General features: G+C 46.5%; 1 protein-coding gene across 1 annotated transcript in view; it reads right to left on the bottom strand.

Moving 5' to 3' along the window:
• Positions 1–14,602, bottom strand: part of GCGR (glucagon receptor) — a 70,970-nt gene that overhangs the window by 39,339 nt on the left and 17,029 nt on the right. The window contains exon 3 of the mRNA XM_078599254.1: positions 1,659–1,755. Coding sequence (XP_078455380.1) covers positions 1,659–1,755 — 97 coding nt within the window. The remainder of the gene's footprint in view (positions 1–1,658; positions 1,756–14,602) is intronic.

Below are 14,602 nucleotides of genomic sequence, written 5' to 3'. Positions count from 1 at the left end.
GGCAACGTGATCGCGAGGGTGACCCGTCGCAGAGCCGCGCCGACCCTCTGCTGATTAGTAAAGTAACGTTTAACACGATGGGCTTTCGCGACCAATATCATCCATAATAGAGGTTTTATTGTGTGGGGGGGGGAGTTAGATCGCGTGAATATATAAATGTGTCGTTAAAATCGGCCACCACCCGACACAGCGAACAAGTAAGGGTTGTCACGTTAACAGAACGTGACCAATTCGTCACTAGTACAGCACATCGGTGTGTTGGAGAGCCAAGCCACAACATTTACAAACTGAGTATGACGTTTTGCCAGTAATTACAACTAGCTGAAGCCAGTAATTACAACTAGCTTCATCAGGCGACAGCCAGATGAGTAAGGTAAAGGTTGCAGCGCCGCTGTTTAGGTGAGTCCCCTTTGTTTTATTTAACTACGCAGGAACCCAAGAGTCCAGGGAGATTTTGATTTTAAACTTTCGTGACTACAGGGATTCATATTCGTGGTTCTTTCGGTAAAGTCACGTAGAAGGGAAATAATAAAATAATATAAATATAAAACAATAAAAATTCTTACGACGTTTCGACTGCAACACAAGCAATCATCATCAGGTGTGAAATCCACAGCAAGAAAATTTTCTTGCTGTGGATTTCTACGTGACTTTACTGAAAGAACCAAGAATATGAGTCTAGGTGAGAGTCTAATTTGCACGAACAGATGTGCGCTGTCTTACGCATTCGCGCAGTACGTTTGAAACCCCAGTGGAACGCTTTTAATCGTAGCATATCGCCAGCAATGAGACATCTCGACCAGACACTGACAAAACAACAGAATAGAGGTCAAGAGTCGTACAAAGATCCGTGGACAAATGAATTATTTGGAGTCACATTGAATACACAGAAAAGGAGGTTATGAATCGGAGAACAAAGGTAAATCAGAGGCATTTATTGCTAAGGAATATCCGTGTGCTTGCACAGTCTCAAATCTCTCTAGGGAGGGTCCTGCATTGGCATTTTGTACCTATTCAATTCACGCGTGCTTGGCATGTGGGAGGGAATTGCAGAACCCAAAGATACCCCACTCATAAGGAGCGTTCAAAGCTAAGTGCAGATAGATGTGATTCCAATGCAGTAGCCCAAGCCTGCAACACCTGATATTTCTAGGCAGCCTCCCATCCAAGTATTAACCAGGCTCAAAGCCTGCTCAGCTTTCAAGATCAGCGATGCGGTTGCCCAATGAGCCAGGCAAACAAATATGCAGTCGGATTCCCCAGAGCCCGAAAAAAAAACCTTACTAACATTCGTCTGCTTGATGCTGACCAATCCAAACATTAGGCTTAGCCTACCTAGGGGAGTCTAATAATAACTCCAGACACACGACTATCTAAGCAAGAGCACTAGCTTTGATCCACACCCGTAGTGCAGTGTGAATTGGCAAGGGCCCTGGTACAAGGAATGAAATGGGACCTCTCCCCATCCAATCACCTGGGTCCCTCTGCCTGCACACTTGATAGCTGCCTCCCCGCTGATCAACATGCCCGGCCACGTCCCCGCACCTCCCATGAGCAACGGTTGGCTTTGTACGGTGCGAAAGAAGTTCAACGTACGTGCACGCGCATTCCGCCACGCATCCATCACACATGTGCCTCGACGTGCCGGGTGTGCGTACCCATGGGCAGGGGCTGCAGCTCCTGCTGCTGGTAACAGTCTTTGCGGTAGCCATTCCAGCGCTCGTACGTGTCCTCGAGTATCTTGGGGCTCGCCAGCTGTGCCGAGAGACAACGGAAGCGCAATCGCCGTTAGACGGAGCAGCGGTGGCATGGAGGGCCGGTGAAAGGAACTGAGATTTACGATATGTCGTTGGGTTGTTCGGCGGGATGGTCTGACGTTCCTCACCACGATGGGAGCTTCCGAAGGAAAGTAACACATTTCTGAACACATGCATCAGCGACTGAACGTATGAATGCCTTGCTAAAGGCACATTTCGGCCAATCAAATGGACAAACATGCGCACACAAGATACAATAAAATCCCGCAAACAATACAAAAGCAGACAGCAAAAAACGAAACAGTTCTTGCATCATTAGCTCGCTCGGATGGAATGGAGTTGTGAGGGAGTGGGTGTATTGTAACAAAGATAAAGATCCTCCATATAGCCTTAACAGACTGTAGGGGCAAGTGCCGTTAGCGAGTACCTATGAAGGCCTACACGACACACGAAAGGGTGGGTGACCAGCACCACGCCCGACCTTTTTGTCTTCCTAGTGGCAATGTTTACACACCGCAACAGGTACTTATTTGAGGCTGAGTCGACCTAGGGGAGGCCCAGGACCGGTTCAGATAATCGTCACTGGTGTTGGCCGTGAGCGGGAATCGAACTCGGGTCACCGGGTTCATAGCGCAGCGCGCTAACCGCTACACTACCGCTCCCCATTGTGACACACACTGTGGCACATACCGTATTCAAATTCATGTAATGCTGTATTTACTGCCGAGGTGTTTTTTGCCGATTGTGCGGCGCAACGTGAAAACACACGAGACCGCGACGCAGCGTCACGGCGGACACTTCCGAAAAGCAATCAAGTTGTTCGATCCTGAACTGTGAGCCCGCATCCTCCACTGTGCGAACGTCCAGCCACCGAGTTCTGTGGATCACACGCATCCCTCGCCCTAAAGCGTGCACAGAACTCAGCATGCGGTGATGGTGCAGGCACACTCAATCGAACTCACGCACGGTGGTGCAGCGTGTGTACGTGTGTACGTGCGGGGAGTGGTAATGTAGCGGTTAGCACACTGTGCTACGAACCCGGCTACCCGAATTCGAGTCCGGCGCACGGCCGATACCAGAGACAATTATGTGAACCGGTCCTGGGCCTCATGCCCTAGGTCAGGGGTCGGCAACCAAAACAACAAGAAGAGCCATTTCTTTCCAATTCGGTACAAAATTCAGTATTTCAAGAGCCGCAATGCATCTATGTACATACGTACATATCGTCAAGAAGCAGCCCGTAAAGAGCCGCATGCGGCTCCGGAGCCGTAGGTTGCCGACCCCTGCCCTAGGTCAACTGAGCCTCAAATGCAGCACCTGGCGCGGTGTGTAAACATCGCCACTGGGTACGTGGTGCTGGCCACCCACCCCGTCGTGTACAGTGTCGGTCTTCATAAGTGTTCGCTAAGAGCACTTGCCCCAACAGTCTGTTAAGGCTATAAGGGTCTGTGTGTTTAACTTCTTTTAGACCGCACGTAGCCAGGTGTTATGGTGGCGCAACTACACCGAGAGCCACTGGCAGGAGGAGGGCCCCCGAAGGTTCCGGGCTACAAGTGAAGTTTGAATGTGTGGGGGGACACGCTCTGGTCATGGGGGAGGGAGGTGGTTGACAGCAGTGGAGACTGCAAGGGTGACAAGGTGTGACTGACGTCTGTGCTTATTTTTAAGGTTTCTCATTTCCAGACGAGGTCTGTGGTGCTAGCCTCTAATGCAGCGCCTGGGAGGTTGTTTTGTGGATCATGAAGGGATTGAGACGCGGTGCGTCTGCTTTCCTGTTGGGCTGATTTACGTGCCATAATGCTGGGTTTTTCTTAAGCTCACGCGTATCGATTTTAAAAGCATAAATCAGCTTGAATGTTTTTGTTGCTGACGAAAATTACATGAAGTATTATTATTGGTATGGAAGATTGGTGCGGCAAGATGTGTTTAGAGTTCGCCAGCCCTCCGCTTAAATCTCCAGGCTTGGCAATTGTGGCGAGGGTTGCTCTCCGGGTGTGTTGGTTCGTTCGACATGAAGGCTGACGCTTCGCTCCCACGTGCTGGCAGCTCCTTGAGCCGGTGAAGCAAAGCTCCCTGCGAGTGACGCGAACACATTCCTCCTGCGGAGGGAGCTGGTAGGAACGTTGGGTTGCTCGGTCAATGGCCAGGGTCAACGGCGGCGTGGTGTATTCCGCAAATATGGCCGACCGTGAGGGCGGGCACAAGCCGGCGTGAGTAGGTTAAACGTTGAGTTTTATAAGGGCACCACGGGGGGACCAGCCCCTCCCCACCCAGCCCCTCCCTCGCCACCCAGCCCCTCCCTGCACGACGGACGGACGAACACAATAATCCCTTGTGGGCTGGTGTAACCAGGAGGTTCCTACCAGTAAAAAACGTCGGAGAGTGACGCAGCGCTACGACGAAAACCCAACGCAGCCGTGAGATGCCCCTGCCCAACAGGGGGGGGGGGCAATGAAGCGGTGATAGCCACGGTCGACCACAACGAGCAGGGTTGATGACGAGCCTCGTGCGTTCTTCACTTGCGGACGTCAATTTGTTCTGCAGGCAATGTTTTCCCCTCGCGCGATAAACAAATGCGCGCCACGACGATTCAGACGCAGCGAGGCCATCCTGGGCAAATGAAAGTGTAATTATTATTTTAAACAAAATTCCAGTGAGATAAAAAAAAAGTTGCCTCGTCTGTTTATTCTGTACGGCATCTTGAGACTCTCACGAGTTAAGACGTTACGTAAATCCAAACAGCGTTGTGTAATCGTTTGGCGTTTAAATCTATCCGCGCGTCTGCTGGTTGTAATGTTAAGTAAAAATGCGAAAAGCTATATACACAGTATTAACAAACGTCGTCTCAGTCAATATATCTTTGCAAAGAAACGGGATCGTCTCGTAATTCTCTAAGAGCAGCCTGGCACGCGTATTTTTCATATGACGCATTCCCCCCCCCCATCCCGCAAGCCCTGTATTTTAAATTAAAAAAAGTTGGGTATTCCCACCGTGTTTAGAGTAGACGGCTACCATCACGAAGGTGACGTGTTTCACAGACACAGTCTGCGGAAGTTTCTCAGTCGTCAGGGGGGCGATGCCGCTGTGCGTAAAATCCCAATTGGGTATGTTGCAGGTAATCCTTCGGCATTGGGACACTTGGTCAACACCGGTTACACTGTGTGTGTGTGTGTGTTTTAGATATGGGAGGATTCTGAAGAACCTGGAGGAAACCCATGTAAAACAGCAGTGTGCCGGAAGTTAGGAATTGAACCCAGCTCCTTACCAACTGCGAGGCACACGTGTTACCATTGCGCCACCCTGCCACCTAAATAATCCGGTAGGTTGTCTGTCTGTGTTTGCAAGTGACCAGACTCGTTTCACTTTATTGACACCGCGCATACGTTTGGCATGTGTCTTACTTTCCGGAGCGTCTGACATTCTAGAGAATAAGGTCAAAGCTTCCAGATACGAAACCGCAGTGAGCCAGTTTACAATCATGCTCACAGTTCCCCAATGTGACCATCCGTGAAGGGAGCGAGTGCGTCCGTGCGACTGAGCTGGCAATACGGAGACGAAAACGCCAGACGTCGCTCATTGTTTTGTCCAGCTGTTCCAGGGCGTTTTTCTCAGTCAATAATGTCACAACAATTTCCCTGTATATTGCACTTGTCAGCTGTTCACTAAACCTCAATCTCACCTAGCATCCTAGATGGAGTTTCGTGAGCCCCACCCCTAAACTGATATGAACCTCGTTTGAAATTCATTTTTGTGCCCCACAATATATTTTCCTCTATGTAACTTCCCATGCCGTAGGGCCTATGAAACTGCCTTTGTATGACTAAGCCCCACACTGCCACTCCGCTGTTGCCTATCCAACAAATGTCCTCTGTATGACACATGTTTTATTGACCGATTTCATCATTAACAATTAAAATGAGTATTGTTTGGGTCTTTCAATAAAGTCACGTAGATAGGTTCAAAGAAAGTAACAAAAAATAACAACAAAACCTTCTTAGGTTTTTTCGGTAAAGTCACGTAGAAAGTAAAATAAAATAAAAACAAAAATCACGACGTTTCGGAGGCAACACAAGTCTCCGTCATCAGGTGGGACCGTCACAGCCAGATTAGCTGTATCAAGTGAGGCAATGATTCAAGATGTAATCCCTTAAAAGCGAGTTGAGGGGGGAGGGAGAGGGAGGGGGGAGCTCATCAGACTATGGTAGCCAATGAAAGGAACGTATCGGGAGGGAGGGGGGGCGAGGCCAAAAGGGTGGGCGATGGACGTGGAAGCGCTTGTGCGCAAGCGGCCAATTACTGCACACGCCAACACAATGGAGAGAGAGGGGGAGGGGGGGTCTGATACACATGATAGACAAAAGAACGAAAATGCCCATGTTTATACCAATGCTGGCTGAACAATGAAGAGCGTACTGTTAAAATAACTGGGGATGTTAACACTCGGTAAAGTACAGTAAAATAGTGCCTGTCAGATAAGATGGTCCAAAAAATTTGTGATTAAGTCTTTTTTGCGTGGTTGATAACATCTTTCCAATGATTACTAAGTTTGTACCCATCATCACGGTTGAAATTATGTCTGTGTTTGTATATTTGTATGGCTTCGTGTACAAACCTTTGATGGTAGCCGGGAGGTTTGCAGAGAACCTTGGTCTCGGAAAAGACAATTTCATGAGAGCCCACCGAGTTGTAGCAATGATCGGCCACGGCAGAAGAATCAGTTCTGCCGTGTTTCAGATCTGACTTGTGCTCGCGGACACGATCAGAAACATGACGTTTCGTTTCTCCAATGTAGCAATCACCACAAATGCAACTCAATTTGTAGACTCCAGGATACTGTAAGTCAGGAACGACATCCTTCACAGATGGAATCAGATCACGGATTTTATGCACTGTACTGAATCGGACTTGGATCTTATGTTTGTTTAGAATTTTGGAGATCTTTGTATGGTAACGTGATGGTTTTGGTATCCTGGAGTCTACAAATTGAGTTGCATTTGTGGTGATTGCTACATTGGAGAAACGAAACGTCATGTTTCTGATCGTGTCCGCGAGCACAAGTCAGATCTGAAACACGGCAGAACTGATTCTTCTGCCGTGGCCGATCATTGCTACAACTCGGTGGGCTCTCATGAAATTGTCTTTTCCGAGACCAAGGTTCTCTGCAAACCTCCCGGCTACCATCAAAGGTTTGTACACGAAGCCATACAAATATACAAACACAGACATAATTTCAACCGTGATGATGGGTACAAACTTAGTAATCATTGGAAAGATGTTATCAACCACGCAAAAAAGACTTAATCACAAATTTTTTGGACCATCTTATCTGACAGGCACTATTTTACTGTACTTTACCGAGTGTTAACATCCCCAGTTATTTTAACAGTACTCTCTTCATTGTTCAGCCAGCATTGGTATAAACATGGGCATTTTCGTTCTTTTGTCTATCATGTGTATCAGACCCCCCCTCCCCCTCTCTCTCCATTGTGTTGGCGTGTGCAGTAATTGGCCGCTTGCGCACAAGCGCTTCCACGTTCGTCGCCCACCCTTTTGGCCTCGCCCCCGCCCCCCCCCCCTCCCTCCCGATACGTTCCATTCATTGGCTACCATAGTCTGATGAGCTCCCCCTAAGTTTGTACCCATCATCATTTTCGTTCTTTTGTCTATCATGTGTATTAGACCTCCCCTCCTCCTCTCTGCCCATTGTGTTGGCGGGTGCAGTGGCTGGCCGCTTGCGCACAATCGCTCCATTGTGTTGGCGTGTGCAGTAATTGGCCGCTTGCGCACAAGCGCTTCCACGTCCATCGCCCACCCTTTTGGCCTCGCCCCCCCTCCCTCCCGATACGTTCCTTTCATTGGCTACCATAGTCTGATGAGCTCCCCCCTCCCTCTCCCTCCCCCCTCAACTCGCTTTTAAGGGATTACATCTTGAATCATTGCCTCACTTGATACAGCTAATCTGGCTGTGACGGTCCCACCTGATGACGGAGACTTGTGTTGCCTCCGAAACGTCGTGATTTTTGTTTTTATTTTATTTTACTTTCTACGTGACTTTACCGAAAAAACCTAAGAAGATGATTCCTTGCAGTCACGAAAGCTTCAAATCTAGAATTAACAACAAAACCACTACGTTTCGATCGCAAAGCAAGCGGTCGTCATCAGGAGGATTTTTTAAAATATTAAAATTAGTTTGACATATGTTTTAATGACATTGTAACAATTCAGCCCACTCACCCTACCCTCCACCCCAAGTCGATAAGATGAGCTGTCTCGATTCAGGGTCCCGATTTGAGTCAAGAATCAATTATTTTTTCTCCCTCGTTTGTATTGTTTAATTGTTTATCCGGGAGGGGTTCTAAATTTTGTGTACAATTTTGCTCATTCCATTGGCATAAATGTACAATTTGCATATAATTGGCTTACGTGCATGGCCCTTCTATCGATCCACTGCTGGATGATGGCCTCCCCACACCCTACTTTATGCTGGTGAATGCGGATTTCTGAAGCGGGGAATAGAGTACAGCACACCAATGCATTATTCTGCACTGCCCGCTGCTGCCTACCACAGAGCAACGCAGCCGATAACAACCTGTTGTGCGTGGCAGTGGCCCGTCTTAGCGCTGTCCAGGCTCAAAACCTGCTTAGCTTCTGAGATCCGATGAAACTGAGTGAATTTTGTCAAAGGCAATTGACGCGCACTTTCTGTGAGTCATAAATGGATGGTTTGATGCTCAAAAAAATTCTCTGCATCTCTTTCTCATCGTAAATTTCAAAGTTAATAAACGAATCTGCCTCCTTTCGTCGGGAAGCACATGGTCTCACCATCTGTCCAGTGTCTTAAAATGGCGCTGCTTCCAGACGCCGTAATAAATCCAAATCGCATTGCTCCACGACATCTCGTAAATGAGAATAAAAATTATTACATAATATAGGGGTTTTTGGGTTAGATCGCGTAAATATAAATGCATCTTGATTTGAAGCTTTCGTGACTGCAGGAATGCATACTCTTTTGTTCTTTCGGTAAAGTCACGTAGAAAATAATAATAATAGACGTTTCGATCGCCACACAAGCGGTCGTCCCACCTAAGGAGATGTCTATTATTATTTTTATTTTTCTACGTGACTTTACCGAAAGAATCAAAGAGTATAAATGTATCGTTAACCCACCACCACCCGACACAGCCAATGAGTAAGGTTTGTCACGTAAACAAAACGCGCCAATTAGTTACTACTTCAGCCCACCGGTGTGTTGGAGAGTAAATCCACAACGTTCACAATTTGAGTACTACAACGTTTCGCTGGTAATTACGGTGGTGTGTTTTCTTGTCAACCTCCCCACCGTCAGCAGTGTGGGTGTGTGGAGCGAGGTGCAACGCTTTGATGGGTGTCGACCTGCTGCCGGTGTCGGGGTTTTCTCCTACATTAACATTGGCTGCCTCATATTTTTCGGTTTTTTCGGTAAAGTCACGTAGGTAAAAAATTAAAATTAATAAAAGTAAAAGAATTTTTTTCCTTAGTGAATTTACCGAGAAAACCTGAGAATATGAATCCTTGCTGTCACGAAAGCTTCAAATCTAGAATTGGCTGCCTCGCTCATTTTTAAATCTTTATAAACAGTTTGCCTTCAGAGGCTAACCCCCCTGTACCTGATGACGACCGCTTGTGTTGCGATCGAAACGTCGTGTTTTTATATTTTTAGGTTTTTATTCTTATTTTTATTTTATTTGTATTACTGAAAGAACCAGAATAAGTCTACATTATAGACTGCCAGTGAACTCGCTCAGGTTAAGAACCAGGCTACAGTCTACATTATAGACTGCCAGTACGCTCACTCAGTTTAATAACCATTGCTACAGTCTACATTATAGACTGCCAATACGCCCACCAGCTCAAAACCAGTCTACAGTCTACATTATAGACTGCCAGTACACTCACCAAGGTTAAAAACCAGGCTACAGTCTACATTATAAACTGCCAGTACACTCATCCAGCTTAATAACCAGGCTACAGTCCACATTATAGATTGCCAGTACACTCACTCCGATTAAGAGCCAGGCTACAGTCTACATTAGTGTTCTTTTTGCTTATTTAAAAATGTATTCACTTTATTTTATTATGGGGTTTGTTGTAATTATATAACAATGGATTATGTAAATTTTGAACAGATGGGTTAATCAGTATATGACGCCTCGACACAGCATACTCAATAATACGCTTCCAATCAGCACTAAGCCTGTAGCTCTCAGAATGGTTACAGTTATTTTAATTTGTCTCAATTTCAATAGATTCCCTAATTAGACTTGGCCAGTAATAATTCGTTTTACACAACACATCAACGTTATCAAAATTAATTGAATGTCCTTGTTGGCAAGCATGTTCTGCAACTGTCGACAGTTGTGTCTGTGAGTATTTAATTTTGCTTATTTCCATTAGTATGAATGTAAAATTTGCATATAATTGTCATCTGTATTATTAATCATGTTGGTTGCGAAGGCCTACGTGTTCAAATTATAACCCATCACTGCATACCAAAATGCATAGTTAAAAAAATGACGAAAATTGGGGTTTAATGGTGCAAGTATAGCCATTAAAAGTTTTTCATGAACTAAAGAATATAGATGATGATGATTTCATGTAAATGAGATCAACCCAGACTTGGGGAGTCGAAAGGCTAAACGTAAGTGTCCCGGTTCAACTAAAGCAGGGGTCGGCAACCAAAATAACAAGAAGAGCCATTTCTTTCCAATTCGGTACAAAATTCAGTATTTCAAGAGCCGCAATGCATCTGAGTACATACTGTACATACGTACATATTGTCAAGAAGCAGCCCGTAAAGAGCCGCATGCGGCTCCGGAGCCGTAGGTTGCCGACCCCTGAACTAAAGGAACGGCGGGTCACACGTACGGGCTTCCTAATCACATCGCTCCACTCTGCTCTCTACCATTCTCTAACCGCCGGGGTTATGGAACCGTGCCCGTCGTAGGCGAAGAACGATCTCCTCATCCTCCCGCAATGACTGCTGATTTACAGATGGCGATCGTGGTCTTAAACTCTTTTCTCATCCTCCTCCACCCTCACTCCACTGTGTGGGAGTTCGGCCAAAAGTAAAAATGGATCATAAAATTGTGCCGGGGGCAGAGGGGGTGGTTGCATGGAGGTGTTGAATATGTTCCCTTGTGCACATGCGATTAAAATCATCAACAAACATTCCCAACCGGTCTCGCCACACTTGCAAATCAGCTGGGACTAGTTTCCTGCATTCATACTGTGTTCGTATACCATTTCTCTTCCTCCTCTCGTCTTACTGCTCAACTTTAGAAGCTGCCCCCATTATTTATTTTCTCAAGTTCACATAGAATAACGATAAAATTGATTTACAGCTATTTGGAAATACAGACAGTCCTCGACATATGAACGGGATACGTTCCTGATAGCCGTTCGAAGGTTGATTTGATCGTATCTCGAAATTCACTATTTAATTGTACGTAGGTCAGTGTTATAAAATGTGCTATGGCTCAACAAAATATGGAAGCTTTGTTAAACTCATAAATAAGAAGAAATACTGTACATTTGCATGTAATACTGTAATATATACTATATTATAAACACATCTCCATCGTAATGGTGCGGCATTTCTTCGATGCACCAACATCACTTGCATCAGTCTTACATTCTCAGACATGATGAGAGTCACGAACATTTCAAAAAGTATGCAATAATAGCACAAACAGCACACAACGTTACGTACGCAAAAGAGCACTTAACGATGCACTGCCAGTGTGCATCACGCTGGATGCTGGGACTCATTACATCTCGCAGAGGAATGCTCCGCCGAAGAAAATAGTTCTGCGGGTTGGTTCGTAAGTACGACGGAACGCTCGTAAGTCGGATGGTTAAAAGTAATGACATCTTATGACGGTTCGTTCATAAGTGGAGTTGTTCGTAAATCGGACATTCGTATCTGGGGAACTCTCTGTACACTGGTCGATGGAAGGCCTCCCAAAGTTGTTTCCGTCATAACAGTTGTTTGTCTTTATTTTACCATGCTGGTCAGAGGGGCTCGGTGACAGTGAGGGTCCAGGACTGGTTCACATATCACTCGCCACTGACATGAGCCATTGGCTGGGGAATTTTTACGTGAGCAATTGCGTTCATAGCGCAGTGCACTCACCACTGAGACCCCGGGTTGGAATATGAGTTTCACCCACCTGTAATTAAGCCGGACATACCAAATTTGTCATACTAACTCAGTCACTAATGAATACACGGAAAAGCCCCCTCATCTTAAATAAAAAAAAATCACAGAATTTATCGTATTCCTTCCCTAGGGCTTAAATATAATGACCACAACACTCTGCAAGGAATTAAAGGTGTGTCCTTAGTGTGGATACATCACTCTATTGAAGATACTTCATGCTTAGTAATGTAGCAAGACCCTCCCTTGACACAGGGTGATGCACTGCTAGCTGCAGAGTACAGAATAAACATCTCCCAGCACATAGGGCGAAACGTCAGACATCATTCGGAACAGCACGCGGTAGCAACCTGGAAACACATCGAGAGCCACACAGCACAACCACTGAACATCTATGCAGTTTCACGTTATTTTTCAAGTTAAATATCAGTTGGGACACATACTGAACAAGACAAATAAAAACCATGAGAAGTTTGTTGAAGTCAGCTGACTCTGCTGATGAGACACGGTAAGTTTGCACTCCCAGACAGCCGTAGGGCAGCTGATGGGTTTGTGTGAGAAATACTTTAATTTTTGTACATGAATAGACGGGTGTGAAGGAGACATTTTCCGTTTATTGATTTCGTTAATAAGCATGTAAGGTCTGTCCAGTGCGACTATCGCTGGCACTCTGAGTTGCTGACTGCTTCGCGTTACAGGATTTTGCTTCGCATCTCGGGTTACCACTTGGCCTGGTGTTTTTTTTTTCCGGGATTGTCGTCTTCGTTTGCGGCGACTCTGCCGAATCGGAGTCAGGATCTGTATTTAGCCTGTCGGAGCTCTGCAGCTCTACAGCATTAGGGGACGGGGTGGTCAGCGAGTTACAACAACGAACAATACAAAAATACAATAGGAGTGTCAAATAGAGAAAAAGTTAAGCAAGTCACTAAATATAAGTACGTATTAAAGTCAGATATTTTTCAACACTAAATGCGAGCTTGGGCAAGGTATCAAAAACAACAACAAAAACAGCACCAGGCCACACCAACACTGCACACAGTAGTCCCTCAATAAAGTGGCACATTAACATTGAACGATCGATGCACAGATGAGGATCAAAGTTAAAAATCACATTTGCAAATGAGGCTGTATCCAGTACTAATCTTTGACAAAAGGGTATTTGACATTACATGTCCTGGTCTTTGTCAGTTGTGTCGTAGTAGTAATCCATTCAAGACAACGCTTTCCCATGTAGTTCTCCTAAACCTAAGTATTGTAAGACATTCCTTCCTCCCGTAGTCAATCATTCATTCGCCGGATACTTTAAAACTCAACACATCCGTCACCTATAATACAATAGACGATGATTTGGGTAATGCCCCTTCTTTACAACGCATTGAGAGGCCAGCGAGGTAGAGTGGACGGGAGTACTTTGCGCACTCAAGTGACCATACCAATATGCAAGCAGCCACTCTCACTCCTCTGCCAATATGTGGCTTCATCTTTACCTGTGTTGTGACAGTGAATGAGTCACTGTAGCGAGTGCCGTTGGGAGATTGATAGACAATGGGATTGGGGGTAGCAGCCGGTTCTACCAGTTGGACCTGTGGGCAAAGCACAGAGCCTTCTGGGGGATACAGAAAGGTGCGGGGCCGAGGGGAGAGCCTGGCCACGCTGGGGAGAATAAAAGGCGAGCACCGACTCACAGTCGAGGCTGCTGCCATCTGGAGTGGAACTCGTCGTGCAATCGTCATTGTGATTTTCGCCCTCTTCAAGCTGTGGGTCTGGAAGAATGTCGGTCATCCCGACCCGGTGTGTAGTTATCCCCTATGGCTGTGAAGACCAGAATAAAATAGAGAGAGTACCTCCTACTAGTGTCTGTGAATTAGTACACTACACCTGTGTAGTGATGCACTCAGAGACACTTAGAGTAGGAGGCACTCTATTTATTAACAGCCTTCACAAGTCACAAGGGATCACTACAACTCTCAGTCAGGACAGCTGGCAGACTGCCTGACTGACGACGCTGAGATGGTGAAGACGTTGACGGTGACGAAGACTCCAGCAGCCCGACGGAATTCCACGCCAAGCGACAGCCCCGAGCCTTCACTCGGGGTCTCCTTTTATCCTCCCAGCGTGGCCTCGCTCCGCCCCCGGCCATGCCCCCCTTCTAGAACCTACTAGTGGGTTCCCGGGCTAACCTCACGTGCCCCCTCTATCACCTTTGCCCTACATCCCTCTCTCTGGTTTATCACGTGACCTGCTGACAGACAGGGCTGCTGCAACTGTAGATCCCCTTCTCAACCCGCGCTATGCTACGTAGTGACCAATTCCATGTCACTACACTTGCACACTGCAATTATGCAGTGTTGACACACGGTTATCATTAATTGGCACCCTCCCTGCCCCTCTCCCCCCCACGGAGCACGGCCTAACTCCAGAACAAATAGCCATGCCAACCAAGGCGAGCTACGTGGGCTTTTTTTGATCAAATAAAAGCCCTTGCCGGTTAATCATGATGCGTGACGCTGCTCACACTTAAACCGTTTGGCTCGATGATTCTATGTTACAAAAACCGCAGTCCACTCCGTTTAGCTCTCTTTATCGAGATGCCGTGAGCAATTGGTACGGCTGTACATTTTAGCTTGCGTTAGCTCTCCACGACTCGCAT

The sequence above is a fragment of the Lampetra planeri genome, chromosome 1, assembly GCF_965212315.1.
Source record: "Lampetra planeri chromosome 1, kcLamPlan1.2.h2, whole genome shotgun sequence".
Lineage (NCBI taxonomy): Eukaryota > Metazoa > Chordata > Hyperoartia > Petromyzontiformes > Petromyzontidae > Lampetra > Lampetra planeri.
This window is presented reverse-complemented; position numbering and strand designations above follow the sequence as displayed.